At 35.4% G+C, this 14538-nt stretch overlaps 1 protein-coding gene and 1 pseudogene across 1 annotated transcript; one reads left to right on the top strand and one right to left on the bottom strand.

Moving 5' to 3' along the window:
* Positions 1 to 4428: 4428 nt before the first annotated feature.
* Positions 4429 to 6150, bottom strand: LOC142598114 (uncharacterized; annotated as a pseudogene).
* A 1416-nt stretch (positions 6151 to 7566) lies between these two features.
* Positions 7567 to 14152, top strand: LOC142598113 (ras-related protein Rab-4B-like). The gene is made up of 3 exons (XM_075735075.1): positions 7567 to 7582; positions 11318 to 11842; positions 13893 to 14152. Exons 1-3 carry the CDS (start codon positions 7567 to 7569, stop codon positions 14150 to 14152), a joined length of 801 nt encoding a protein of 266 aa, XP_075591190.1.
* Positions 14153 to 14538: the final 386 nt, after the last annotated feature.

Below are 14538 nucleotides of genomic sequence, written 5' to 3'. Positions count from 1 at the left end.
CCTTACTTGTCGATGAGCATCGAACTTGCAAGGACTTCATAGAAAAAATTTTTATTCACTAGTAAGTAATTGTAATAAGTATTTTTAGCTATCCAAATACACAAATTAGATATGCCAAAATAATGTTAAAAACGGTTGAATCGTTTAACATTGCGTCTACTATTGCAGGAAAACTTCTCAATGGAGTCATTATCAAAGTCGTTTTTCGAGACCCAGCTCAAGCTTTACAAACCGCAAACAATCTAGAAAACTACTCCACTCTTATATTTTACAATATACCGAATACTTGGAATGAGTTACAGTTTTATTCTTATTTCCATAAAACGCTCCATCTCGAATCTCCTATAAAAATAAAATTTGATTCGACGCCTAAAAATGACAAAGTATGCATAGCAACGTTTAGTAACCAGATAATAGCTGAGGCAATTTTTAAAGCTGTGCACGAAAACAAAAAATTAGATCCGAACGATCCCATACAGTAAGTTTCATTTAAAATAAAATTATCTGCAGAGTCGAATTTTCTAATTATGCTTTAAGAATGCCTAAAAATGACTCAAACAATGACGATAAAGTCTCAAATTTATTTAACACCCCTATTGCTTTTCAGGGAATTAAGAAATTTGACTTAGCAAGACAAAAAAAAGAATTTTTAAGTAAACTACAAATTGTTGAAGATGATATTTGCAAAAGAAAAAACTTAAAATCGTAAATGAAAATATCTAGTTAAGCTGTTTTAATAATTAACAAGACTAGTGATATTGTATTCTAAAGCTGCGTCACAATCAACCATAGATATCTTATTATCTTCGTTTTTGTTTAAACATAAACCTGTGTATGTGTTTTTCAACTTGTATCCGTCTAGCTGCCATATAATGTTATTGGCAGTTTTAAGACATTTTGTAAACTTGGCGTTTTCATTCAAACATAAGTTTTCTTCTGACGACGGGACTATGTAAAACTGCGTTGAATCTTTACTCCTTACAAGGACCCAGTTTTGCGTGCCTTTCAAGCCATGACACCAATAAAAACCTACTTGACTGTCTTCTCTTGCACTACTCATAGTATCTAAACAATCTCCGGTTGAGCGGATTTCAACACTACCAATAAGATCTTTTGGCTGAATATTGTGCACAACTAAATCGGTAAAAACAGTGTCCATATCATCGGCTTGGACGATATTAGTTAAAAACCAGGTAAATGGTTTACACTGCTTGTTTTTCTTAAACTCTTCAATTTCTTTGGTATCTTGTACAAGGTCCGTTGTATCTCCAATGAAATACTCAGAAATTTTTTTATAATCGTCAAGCCAATTCTTGGCTGTTCTAAGTTTGTTATACAGTAAAGCTTTGTCTGGACTTGTGTATCCAATTCCTTCTGTTCTGTAAATGTGATACGTTAGGGAGCATGGGGCGCAGTATATAGCACTGCCACACATCCAGTGACGCAATCCAATTTCAACATTTTCAGCACCCCACATGGTGAATTTTTCATCATATCCTCCCATGTCAAAAAAGTGATCTTTATAAACTGTGAAAATACCTCCCGCAATAACAGGGCTTCGTACTGGTTCGGTTGACTTGTATTCTGTTAAACTGCTTCTTTCCACAATTCCCCATTTGAATGATACTTGACATCCTATTCCCGTGTTCGTGTTATAATCAAAAGTGACAGCGTCTACGGATGGAATTTGAGGGACAACGATTGATTTAGGTTTTTCAACCAAAATCTCGAGCATATGTTCTAACCAACTTACGTTCATTTCCATGTGACTATCAACTATAACAATTACATCGGCTATAGCTTGTCGAATACCTGCGAGTCTAGCCTGAACTAATCCTCTACGGTGGGGAAGTCTTGCCAGCTTAACTTTGGGAAGATGCTGGATGTAAAATTTGATCAAAGCCTCATAATCTAAGTTTTCTGGTGCTGATTGATCAAAAGTCGGGCCAAGAACGTAATTACTATTGTCATCAACGAGTAAAATTTCTGTTATCAACTCAGGAGGAGTGTTGTTAAGAATGCTGTGTACTGTTCTCATCAAAGTGCTAAAAGGCTCATTATAGTAGGTAATGATAATCGAAACCGGTGGCAATTTTGAATAATCAAACTGTTTTTTTTTACAAATTTCAGTTCTTTTATCTATTGGAAGTCGACTTAATGGCAAAGAATCACTTAGTTTTTGGTAGAAACCACCGACTTGCAATTCTTTTTTTCGCTCAATACCAGTTTTTTTAAGTGGTGGTGGTGTTGGCTTGGGTTTGTACAAGGGCTGACCGTCCATTTGGAACCCTATCTTACCGTGCATTTCCTCTGGAGTTTGGTTTGGGCTGACAATAAGAGAATTGAACCATTTTTCAGACCCTACGGGGTGGTCAATTTTTCTGTTTAGGTCAAATTTTATTCTTTTTTGATTTACTCCGTACAGTAATTGAAATTTGTCTTTAATCTCTGACCCGAAATGATCTAGATTAATTTGGGGAACTCTATTCATTGATCCTTTGATTTCAGGGTAGTAGTTTTTGTTCTCAAAATAAGAGTTTGCTAACACAAATGAAAATAACAAACAAAGTTTATGATACATATTCAACAACTAACAATGATTATAAGAGTTTCACCTTCTACTATTTCTAATCCGTCTGATTCAGTTTCTAGATTGGAAAATTTTTTTTTTCAACGAATAGAGTTCGTTGTTATCAGATTTCTTTCCTGACCCAAAAAATAGAAAACATTTCTACCTAGTTAAATACAATAGAGTATGTTTAATTTTCAATTTTTCGTGTCGACAATATACTAAAGATGCATATATTTTCTTTGTTTAGTAGAAATTAAATTTATAATTAGTGTTCGCCGCACAAGATTTTTTTACTTTTGTATCTAGTCATTCTTTTTTGACAAAGAAATATTTTGTCAATTATTAGTTTAAACATTTTGAATGTGGTATGGATATTATTTAGTGTTAGAAGATGAAGTCACATTTCTTCGTCGATTTCGCTTGATAAACAAATTTTCTGTCAAACATGAGTACTTACTTGACAATGCCGCAATATTGATAATTTTTGTGAACAAAGAAATTAGAAGTAGATATATTAAAGAACTATACGAAGTGTTTCGTGCCCTAATTAAAGAAAGCACAGCTTTATTGGTGGTTCCTGTCCCTGATATTAAGCTTAAGATGGACAGCAGCGATAAGCATGATGCTGTTTGCAGCTCAGATTGCTCTATGTGTAATTTTACTCCTGATGTGATGATAAAAAAAATTGTCAAAGAATTGATGATGGGAATGAATACGCTAGCATGGAAAAACATAATGGTTATTCAAGTTACGAAAATGCAAGTGGAAGAATTATCGATTGCCAAAATTTACGTCAAATATAAATTGAACGAGTTGAGCCAGAATGTAATGCTGCGTATCGCGTCAAAACATTCGAATCGATATACGCACGAAAAATATAACCACATCGCTTTGGGTGGCTCTTTTGACGGATTACATCCTGGACATTATTTACTACTTTTAGCGTTGATACAAAGACTGGATTTGAATAGTTCTAACGAATTGTCAATCAATATAGGGATAATGCCAGACACAACTGTTCAGGCAAAAAGTCTGAAAAAAGCTATAGTTAGCTATACGTTTAGCACGCGTTACTATATGGTGCGAGAAATGATTAGACAAATTCTTAATCTCTACGAATACACCGTTGACGTAACTTTTAAAAAGTTTACTAAAAAGAGCTCGCCCACAATTAATTTGCTTATCGAAGAACTTGACGAACACGGTGTTAGCCCGATTGGTACTATGGAAAATATACAAGCCTTGATTGTTTCTGAAGAAACAATCAAAGGAGGCTTATATGTAAATAATGTACGTAAACAACAAAACTTACAGCCACTTTCAATAATAGTAGAGCCCGTTATAATCGCAACTATAGAAGATTCAAAAAAAATTAAATTATCGAGTACAGCACAGAGAGATTCTTGCTATGCTAAACTAGAACGTTATCCTGTTCTGAAACAAAAACTACAACAGAAATTAAAATGTCTTGATTTTGACTATTGGCAGGAAGTCTTACGTTCCGTCGTTTTAGAGTATTGTTACGGAGATGATTTGAACGTAGATTTCCGCTTAGACAAAGTCGTTCAAGACAGAATAGAAGCCTTGCTTGCATCGTTTTGAGTCTAATGAACGCTTTATTTTGTATTTTAAAATAATTTTTCAGTTTATAGTTCTATAATAATTTGTAAGTGTAAATTATTAACTAGTATTACTGATAAAATAACAGTTTATGTACTTTTGGATCTTTTTGAACGACTTCACAAATTGGGTTCTTTAAAAATGAATATTTAAACTTAAAAGATTCAGATATAAGATATTAAGTGTTTAATTAACAAGAAACAATTCTTAATTAATGAAGAAAGGCGTGCTTAACTTCAATCAATTCTGATACAATCAGTGTTTGCTGGTAGCTCGTCAATTAAATCCTGAAGTTCTTTACCTTCGATGAAAGTAACTTGTTTGGTGCTAGTAGGAATGATGCACAGATGAACAGAGGAGTCTGCGATTTTGTGTTCCATGACCTGTCGCAGAATTTGCAATGCTAGTAGACATGCATCCTTGAGCGTCATGTCGGCTTTGTATTGTTTTTCCAACTCGTTCGTGGCACATTCGTGGCCGGCGCCAAAAGCAGCAGCGTTCCAGCTTCTAATAGTGCCGCTTGGATCAGTGGAAACCAAAACTGGGCCTTCTCTGTCCGTGACACCGCCGACGAGCATTGAAACTCCAAACGGTCTCGACATTTGTTTTTCTTCAGTTCGAATTCCGCTGAACTGAAGAGACAAGTCGGAAATGCAGTTAACAATGCTTTTAACGGGCATAAGTTCGTTGAAAGAGAACCAGTGGTTCTTGGCTTGGAAACGGGCGTGGCGAATCAAAACATGCGAGTCAGCGATAATACCGCTAATGGCACACGCTACATGTTCGTCTATTTTGCTGATTTTTTTCAAATCTGCAGTGTCTTCCATTAGTTTGTCTTTGATGGCTTTTTCACTAGCTAACACTATTCCTTCCTTGGTTTTAATACCGATGATGGTAGACCCGTGCTAAAAAATAATCAGTCATTCACTTACATTGACAGCGTTCAAAGCATATTCGACTTGGTACAATCGTCCTTCTGGAGAAAACGTTGATACACCTCGATCGTATTCGTTTCTAGACAAATAATGGCTGTTTGTTAACGTACTGAGAGTTATACATGCTGTTGTGACGACTAAATAACTGAATACGTTAGTATCGCTATTCACTGAAAATGATAATCAAGAAAAATGCTATTTGATTTTATTGAACCAGCACAAATTGAGATTAAAAATAAAAAAATCTGTTAATTGCAAAAATAATTATTTACTTATAATTGGTTATCGAGTAATAGAGAATCAGAGCGGCCGTAGTGATGGGTCGATTTTCGTCTGTACAATAATATAGATTAAAAAATTTTGCACGTACATGTTTTATTTTGTTTATTAACGCTTGTTTAACATATGTCACTCCAATATTCTGATTCGCAAACCACGCATTCCAGCATTGACTTTGCTGAAATAGACCAATTCAACACTTTGTCAGACCAGATAAGTGAGTATAAGGAAAAAATAGGCGAACTGACCAAAACGAAGGAGGAGTTTAAAGCTAAATCAGACCAAATGTTGGGAGCGATGAAATCTTGTAAACTAAAAGAGCTAAACACGTTGAAAACTGAGTATGAAAAAACAATAGCTCTCGTAGGAGATTTGAAAGAGCTTTTGAAAAGTGAGTTGAACATCATGGAACAAGACAAAGAACATATCAACGAAGTCATGAATTCGTTCAAGCAAATCACGTGCACCCAAAAGTAGGCAGGATATTTACAGCTTTTTTGCAATCGCTCGTGAAAAATTTCGTCTTATGACTTTTTGAAGTCAGAGCGAAGTGAGAGGCTCGAAAGATACAGGAATTCCGGAGTCAATAAGTTTTTTCCGCATAGTATCTTTAATTTGGTCCGCTTCGAGAGTAGTCACAGTTGTGAGTTTTTCTATAATTCGTGGAGCGCGATTTTTCACTTCCTGAATCACGTTAGAAAACGAGTTTTTGGCTGACAAATAACGAAGTGCGGCTTTAGGCATTTCTGTGTAAGTCAGCTTGACTGACGAAGCGAGAAAAGGAATTTTCGTGAGCGAGTCTGTAACGGCTTTGGCCACTTCTGGGTTCACAAATTCAATGAAACCAAAACCTTTTGAGTTTCCTGTCTTCGCACTTCGACATATAATTGTACGTTTGATTGTCCCGAATTGCGAAAAAAATTTTTTTAAATCAGAAATTTCAAGTAAATGCGGTAATTTGTGAAGTCTGACGACGCCTACGGTCGCTAGTTTTTTATTTGCCATTAGTTTTTATTTCTAATGTTAAGTCGTTGTCTGTCTATGGACTGTTATTGTTTTTTGCAGTGTTAACACGACGAAACTACCCAAAAAAAATTTTTATTTCTAAAACTTCTTGTATTTATTTTAACATGAGATAAATTAATATTATTCTTTCTGCAACCTCAGAAAGACATAAATGATACACGTTATTATCTAATTTGCTTTGGCAAAGAAAAAAAACTAAACTCGCTGATTTGGCACTGAAATAAATGGTTGTAGATAGTTCAGACAACTTAAATCAAGATCTAGATTCACTCATCAAGAATGAAAGAAAAAATAAGCGTCTTACCAAGCAAAAAAGTTCTATAATCGATTCTTCTGCTTACAAAAAAATTATTTATAAAGCCAGCAAAAGCGAGCTAGACACAAAAGCAGAACAAAATGACGATTATTGGTACAGTTCCGACTTGGTTTACAAGCCTAAAACTTTTTCAGACTCTAGAAATGCGAAAAAAAACAGTGATAACGAAACAAAAAACTTGCATTCGCGTTACGAATCTAAACTTTCGAAAAGCAAGATAAACCGTAAAATTAAAGAAAAAACAGATATTGAACTGTCAACAAATACTGTTTTGATCAGTAAGATGGATAAACAAAACACCACAGCAGCTACGAATTCGGACTTGTTGGTGGAGAATTGTTTTTACTGTTTCCACTTCGACGATTTGGACTTTCTTTCAATCAGAGTGGATTCCAGCTATTCGAATTCGATTACTACTATATATATGCTAAAAGAAATAATAGAGTTTAATTATTTTTTGAAACGCTGCAATGAGGGCGTAAACTGTGTACTAAAAAGGTTTGCATCTATCGTACGCGCTCGCTTTGTTGAAAATGACCTAGACGAGTGGGTTGCTGGAAAACACCGGGAATTTAACAGAGAACTTTTACTACATTATCTGGATGTCTCTCCAGACTCAAAGTCCATCATGTGCAACAATAAATATCCTTATTTATATAAAACTTTGTTGAGATGTCTTCAGCCAGATGGTTTGATGCTCCGTTTTGCAAACACCAAAAGTGTTTCAAAAAACGAAAATAGTCAGATCATGTCACGTTTACAAACAGAATTGAACGCGGACGTTATTAATATTTACATATCGCTGCTCAAAGAGCACTATGAATCGAAAGAAGTGTATGTATTCGAAACAGATTATATGAACCAGTTCGACATAGCGTTTCAAGCAAAACCAAACCAAGAGGAACAAGTTTTGTCTGACAACATTGTATTACCTTCAAACATGAGTTCATGGAAGTCTGAAATCAAGAGAATCATGGCTAGCTTGAAAGTGAGGGAAAAGTGCATTGAAGTCTTTGAACGCTTACACAAATATCTGCAGCGAGCAAACGTAAATTTAGACGACTATTCACTCCTTTGTTTTCCTTACAATTATTTTTCCGTGCATTGGATATTATTGGTTGCTGACGTGAAAAACAAAAAGGTGTATTGGCTCGATTCCACTCAGTCGCAATACTCTGCTGGTGTGCGAAAACTGCTTTCCAATAGTGAGTATGGGCTTCGATTTTCACTTTCTGCCGCAGAACAAGACATCGCGTTGCGGCCAGGATTCGCTGTAATAGAATATTTGGTTAAATTTATTCTCTATTATAAGTCAAAGCGTGAAAAAGATTTCGATTATGAGCTCACTGCTTGGAAAAAAATAGTGGTATCCGATTTGCCTCAACAAAACGCGGGCTCTCTAGATTGCGGAGTTTTTATGTGTCAATACATCAGGTGTGTTTTAAAATACCTGGATCCAACCAAATTCGACTTCGTTGCTGAAGATATAAGTAAAATTAAAGAAGGTATGATTTTGAGTCTGGGAGCTGGAAAAATATTTACTTCTTTGGATGAACTAAACAGCCACAAGCCCGAGGTAATGAACGACTCTAACTATAGCTCTAACGACGATAGTGATAACCTTGTTGACGAAGAAGTGATAGCAGACTGATAAGTTAGTGCATAAAGTCGTGCGGGTATTTTTCTTTCTTTTATAATTTAATAAATGTATTAGGTAGTAATTTTTGGCTTATAATTTGAATTTTCATCTAACAGACGCAAGAAATGAGTTGAAACCGCATTTTATGGCGTCTAACCCAGTAATATCATTTATTCTTGAGTTAGCTAAAGAAAAAAGTTTGTATGGCGAATTATCGCTGGAGATTTTCGCCAAATGCGACGAAATTACCTATGATTACTTGGAAGAACTGTACAATAAACACTCGGCAGATATTACTGATATTTTAGCTTTTATTACTACGTTTGTGACCTATTCATCTTTTTTGTCTGTTAATTTTTGCAGTCGCTTAATTCAGCTATTGTTTGTCTTGCTTAATGCGGTCGTACTGCAACCAGACGGAGACAGCTTTATCGGCGAGCAATGGTGTGTAATTATTGTTCATTTCATGCGAAATTTGACGGTCGGTTTGGCTCATTTCGATCTGATTTCTAGTTTTGTAGACTGTCTATTGTTGAATGCTGCTAGCTTGTGCAAAGCCATTGAGACATTTAGGCTGTCGAATAAACCGTTATTTCTTTTGGAAATGATCTGTTTTCATTTATTGAACTACCATATCAGTTACAAACGCAAGGACATTTTGACAACTAAAATCAACAAGCTTTTTGGCTTGTTTTCTGAAAACTTCTTGTATCCAAAGTACCACGTTTTGTTTCAATCTAATTTGAATAAACTCGGCCCAGACTCGAACGTTTCTTTGAAAATCGACTCTGCCGAAATTGCTGTGATTCCAGCCTACTATTTCACTCCTTTCTTGTTCTCGCGAGCAGTCATAAGCGTGCTTAGGCAAGACATTTCTGAAACAAAACTGGACTCACAACTCTTAGTTAAGTACGAAAATCTTCAGTCTGAAACCACAATTTCTAATCAAGTCTTTATACATTTGACAAGAGGATTTCCTTTGGAGCTTTTTTTGCTCTCAAAAACTTTTTATCACGCGAACTTTACACAGCTAGAATATATCTACTACCTAGATAACTTTTTTTACCGAAATGACATTAGAAATTTTAAGATATGGTGGAAGGGAGTTCCAACACATCTGTCTTGTCTCACGCTCTATCAATGTACAATCCCTATGCGGGCAGAGCTGATGTACAATTTCTACTTCTGGAGTGGAGGCGAAGTTTTTAAATTAGATACAGTCCACAATAATGCTGAAATTCGCCGAAATTTTTACGCCCAATGCAAAATCTTGTTGGAAGGTTCCTTGTTCCATTTTCACAGTTTAACGGAACATTTGAGTTCAAACTTGAATAGTTTGTCAAGTTCTTATTCATACGTGATCGAAACTTACCAGAAAAGAATTAAACACCTTATTGACTCTATTTTCAACGGCAGTTGTGATAATGTGTTGACGCAATATAAAAATAGCGCCAATTGTCCGACGCCTGACACACGAAGTTTTGTACGAAGTAGCGAGTATCATTTCACATTTATTTTTTTCGAACAGATCGAAAATGTGGTTCACGCTCATCTGTCTAATAAGATTAACCCCGTTCAAAACCCTATGGAGACATTTCGAATTTTTGTTTTGTTTGAGTTTTTCCAAACCGTCATTTGTCCGAAAAACAAAAACGAGGGAAACGGTCATTTTATCTCGTTTATCGTCACAATCTTTTTTCATGCGTTGTTTATTTTAAACATTAAAAACTGGGACGAAGCGACAAAAAGAAAGTCTGACATTGAAAACGTACTGCTTCAGTTACTGTATTTTATTGAGTCAGAATCCGTCTTAAAGCTAACTAATCTTATTTTTAATGCAGAGTCTGTGATTGAGAACGAGTCTGAGGTTGTGGAAAATGTCTATGTTTGCAACAAAGATAATTTGCACGAATATTTTATGCCATCTAATTTGCTCGACTCTATTCAAGCTCTTAGAGACCCTATAAACAACCTATCTCTTATTCAGGGTCTGAGCCTTATCGACACAAAGGCCAACTCGCTCGATTATTGCAAATTGTTGAAAGGATTAAATTTTATTAACAGTTTAATGAATCTGATTGATTTCATTTATACCGTGAATCAAAACTATGTTTGGCAATACACGCGTTCTGTAGCTAAGAACCAAACAGAAATATATAAAATCTGGTACGAATGCTTGAAGTACAGCATATCTACCAAACAAACGATATTCTCGGCTTCAATGCTAGACCAATTCCCAGAACTCGATGCAATTCAGCTTCTTGCTAATGTTCTGGCAAACATTTACTACGAACCCGATCTTTCCTCGATTTCTCCATGTATTGCTCGTATACACAGCGTTAAATATAAATTAGTAGAAACCCATTTATTTTTTTCTATGAGTTTCAATTACTTTGCTTGCTTTACACGCGAAAGCTTGATAGAGAATTTAAACACTTTTGCGCACGAAATATCGGTGCAACACAAACAATGTTCCCATAACACTTGTTTATTCGATCTATTCAACTTCCAGACTCAAAAGCTCGACGTGAGCTCTTTGCCAGAAGATGCGTCGACGCTCATTCAAGGAATATACAGCATTATTATTGAAAAAATTTTCGAAGAACCAGATATTATTCCTTACTGTGTCCACATACAAAATAACTATTCTAATTATATCCTGTCTAAAATAGACGCGCAAGGAAATCTCAAGCGTTTAGTTTTAGATCTCATGTAGATGTACTTAGGTTATACAGCTTCAATTGTTTTTGGCACTGCCAAAAAAATAAAGCGTTCAAATAATTTATTGATTAAATATAATCATAGAAATAAAATTTCATTCGTTTGAAGTCGTCACACTTTGCAGCGCTAAATGTACAACTATAAGACATCATATCTGTCATGAACGCCACAATGAACAAGCGTAAGTTTGCCTGATTAAGAGTTTGCAGTGCTTATTCTGGGAGACGCCAGCGTTGGAAAAACACACTTGGTTATGTCTTTTGCAAAAAAAAAATTGCCTGACAAGCCTTCAGCTACTATTGGAATCGAGTTTGAAACGATCGTCGTAAATACCAAGTCGGGCAAACAAAAGTCTTTCTATATATGGGATACCGCTGGGCAGGAACGCTTTAGATCTATCACAAAAAGCCATTTCCGCCGGGCTTTAGGTTGTTTTTTGGTGTACGACATCACTGAGCGACAAAGCTACATGAATATTCCTCGGTGGCTGTCAGATCTGCGACAATCTGCGCCAGCAGAAATCGTGATCATACTTATTGGAAACAAAATAGATCTTGTTGACGGAGAAAATTTACGAAAAGTTACATACGAAGAAGCCCAACAGTATGCAAATGAAAACGGGCTGTTGTTTTTTGAAACCAGTGCGATTTCGAAACAAAATGTGTCAGATACTTTGCTCGCTATGGCAGAGTCAATAGAAGAAAAACAAAAAAACGAAAAATTTAACGATAACAGTATGCGGGACAACTTTTATCGAGAATCTTTTCAGCTGAAAGATACCGAACAGAAGCCAGTCATCTGTTGTGGGTACAAACTAACAAGCATTTAAAACACTTAGTTAGTGTGTTCATTGGCTAGTACACACTCACTGGGTGGTGTCCAACAACGGAGTATTGGATTTTTAATTATTCTGCGCCTAAGCTGAAACTGACTTTGTTTGCTGTTTACAGAATGAGCGATCACTTCATGTCTTTAGCAGTTCAACTTATAAAATTTAACTGTTATACTACAGTTAGCCAAAGCAGCAAATGGGTATCGCCGAAAACTTGCTCACAGTTTTCTAGACAATGGTTTTAATAAGGAAATTATTTAATCTCTGAAAATAAAGTTTTTTATTTAGTCCCATTCGACCAGTTCGCCTCTTGGCGTATTTACCACACACTCTGATAAACAATCTTCTTCTAGCTGCGAGAAAGACAAAGCATCTTGATTTATCATTAACGGAGAAAGAGGCGTGAGGTTTAAACACGAAGGCGAATTTAGCGTTACATTGGGTGTCTGTATCAATGGGGTTTCACAGACATCTTCTCTCCTGCCCATATTTATATTTAAGGTCATCTTTTGTGCTGACTTTTTGCATTGTGATTCTGGCCTCCCTTCATATTCAACTTTAATAGCTTTTGACTTTCTTCTTCCATCTTCATCAGATTTGCGGTCGACTGAATTTCTGGCATTTTATCTATTTCTACTTTTGAAATTTCAAAAGAATCTTTGTGTAGCGTGTGTTTTTTGTCACATGCATCTGACATCTTTTACTGTATGTAGCACAAGAAATTTTCCTAGATAAACTTGTTATATTGTGTTATCAAAGATCGTGTTTGGAACTTTCTTAAATCATATCTAAATATAAAATAAACATTTTGTATATTTATCAATCTATCTCAAGTATGCAAAAAGACGTAGCGTAGCGTGAATTTTTTTACTTAGCTGTTATAAATGAAAATAAATAACTGATCGCGTGAACATATGAGCAATCAGACAACAGTTCAATCAGATTCGGAACTGAAGTCGTCCAAATTGCATTCTTCGACTAACTTCACTCTATTTTCGTCTTGTTCACAGGTGAAACTAGTTTCGCTGGCAGTGTCGTGTAAAGGGGTATGAAATGATAATGGAGTTTCAAATTGATCGTTACTTGACTCTGTGTCAAAAGTTCGTTGATTCTCACGAATACATACTTTTTTGCTTACATGCACATCGCTTGATGCGTGTATTCCGTGGTTATTCGTTTTAAGTTGGCAATTAGACATTTTAGGTGATGAAAGGGAGAGTCCGTATTGATCGTGGTGCTTATGCGCTGCATTATTGGAATTTTGTTCTGATATTTGATTGTCTGAAATCTGAGTCGAATAGTTAATTTTTTTTGATGTAACCGACTTTTGATTGTCTTTTTTAACATCATTATCTAAGCATTTTTTTTTTTTCTTCGTTTAACTCTAATTCTGTTGAAACACGCTGGTTTTGATTTTTATCCAAAACTTCATTGTTGTTCAAATTTCTGAATTCTTCGTCGGAACTTGATGATAAATTGATTGCATTGTTTGAAATTCGAATTTTTTTACTTTTACGTGACAAGACAGCAACATTACTTATATCACTTTTATTTGATAAAGAGTCGATGAGATTTGAAGCTGAAGTTTGATATTCAAATGCACTTAAAAGTTCTTCTTCAGATGAAGAATCATCAAACCTTGGGGAGTTATCTGCTTTTTTCCGTTGATGTATCATTAACCATTAATTTTTTTGTTTTTCTTCTGCTATTAGGTATAGAAGCGTTGACATCTTTGGCATTTTTCTTTTTGTCGTCGCTAGAAGAAAAATCGAAAAAATCATTAACTTCTATAAATTTCTTCCCCTTCGGTAAAACTATTTCATCGTCACTTGAAGGTGAATCATTGTGAACAGAAGGTTTAATAACAGTTCTTTGTACAGGTTTAACGGGTTCATCATCACTTGAACAGGAATTATCATGAACTGAAGGTTTAATAGCAGTTCTTTGTACAGGTTTAACTGATTCATCATCACTGGACGAAGAATCATTCCGAACTGAAGGTTTAATAACAATTCTTTGTACAGGTTTAACGGGTTCATCATCACTTGAAGAGGAATTATCATTCCGAACTGAAGGTTTAATAACAGTTCTTTGTACAGGTTTAACGGGTTCATCATCACTTGAAGGAGAATCATTCTGGACAGAAGGTTTAATAACAGTTTTTTGTACAGCTTTAACGGGTTCATCATCACGTGAAGAAGAATCATCATGAACTGAACGTTTAGTAACAGTTCTTTGTACACGTTTTAACTGGTTCATCATCACTTGAAGAAGAATTATTCTGAACAGAAGATTTAGCTGCAATTCTTTGTACAGGTTTAACAGGTTCATCATCACTGGACGAAGAATCATTGTGAATTGAAGGTTTAATAACAGTTCTTTGTACAGGTTTAACTGATTCATCATCACTGGACGAAGAATCATTCCGAACTGAAGGTTTAATAACAGTTCTTTGTACAGGCTTAACAGGTTCATCATCGCTCGAAGAAGAATCATTGTGAACAGAAGGTTTAGTTGCAATTCTTTGTACAGGTTTAACAGGTTCATCATCACTGGACGAAGAATCATTGTGAACTAAATGTTTAATAACAGTTCTTT

Source organism: Dermatophagoides farinae, unplaced genomic scaffold, assembly GCF_024713945.1.
Source record: "Dermatophagoides farinae isolate YC_2012a unplaced genomic scaffold, ASM2471394v1 contig7, whole genome shotgun sequence".
In the NCBI taxonomy this organism is placed as follows: domain Eukaryota; kingdom Metazoa; phylum Arthropoda; class Arachnida; order Sarcoptiformes; family Pyroglyphidae; genus Dermatophagoides; species Dermatophagoides farinae.
This window is presented reverse-complemented; position numbering and strand designations above follow the sequence as displayed.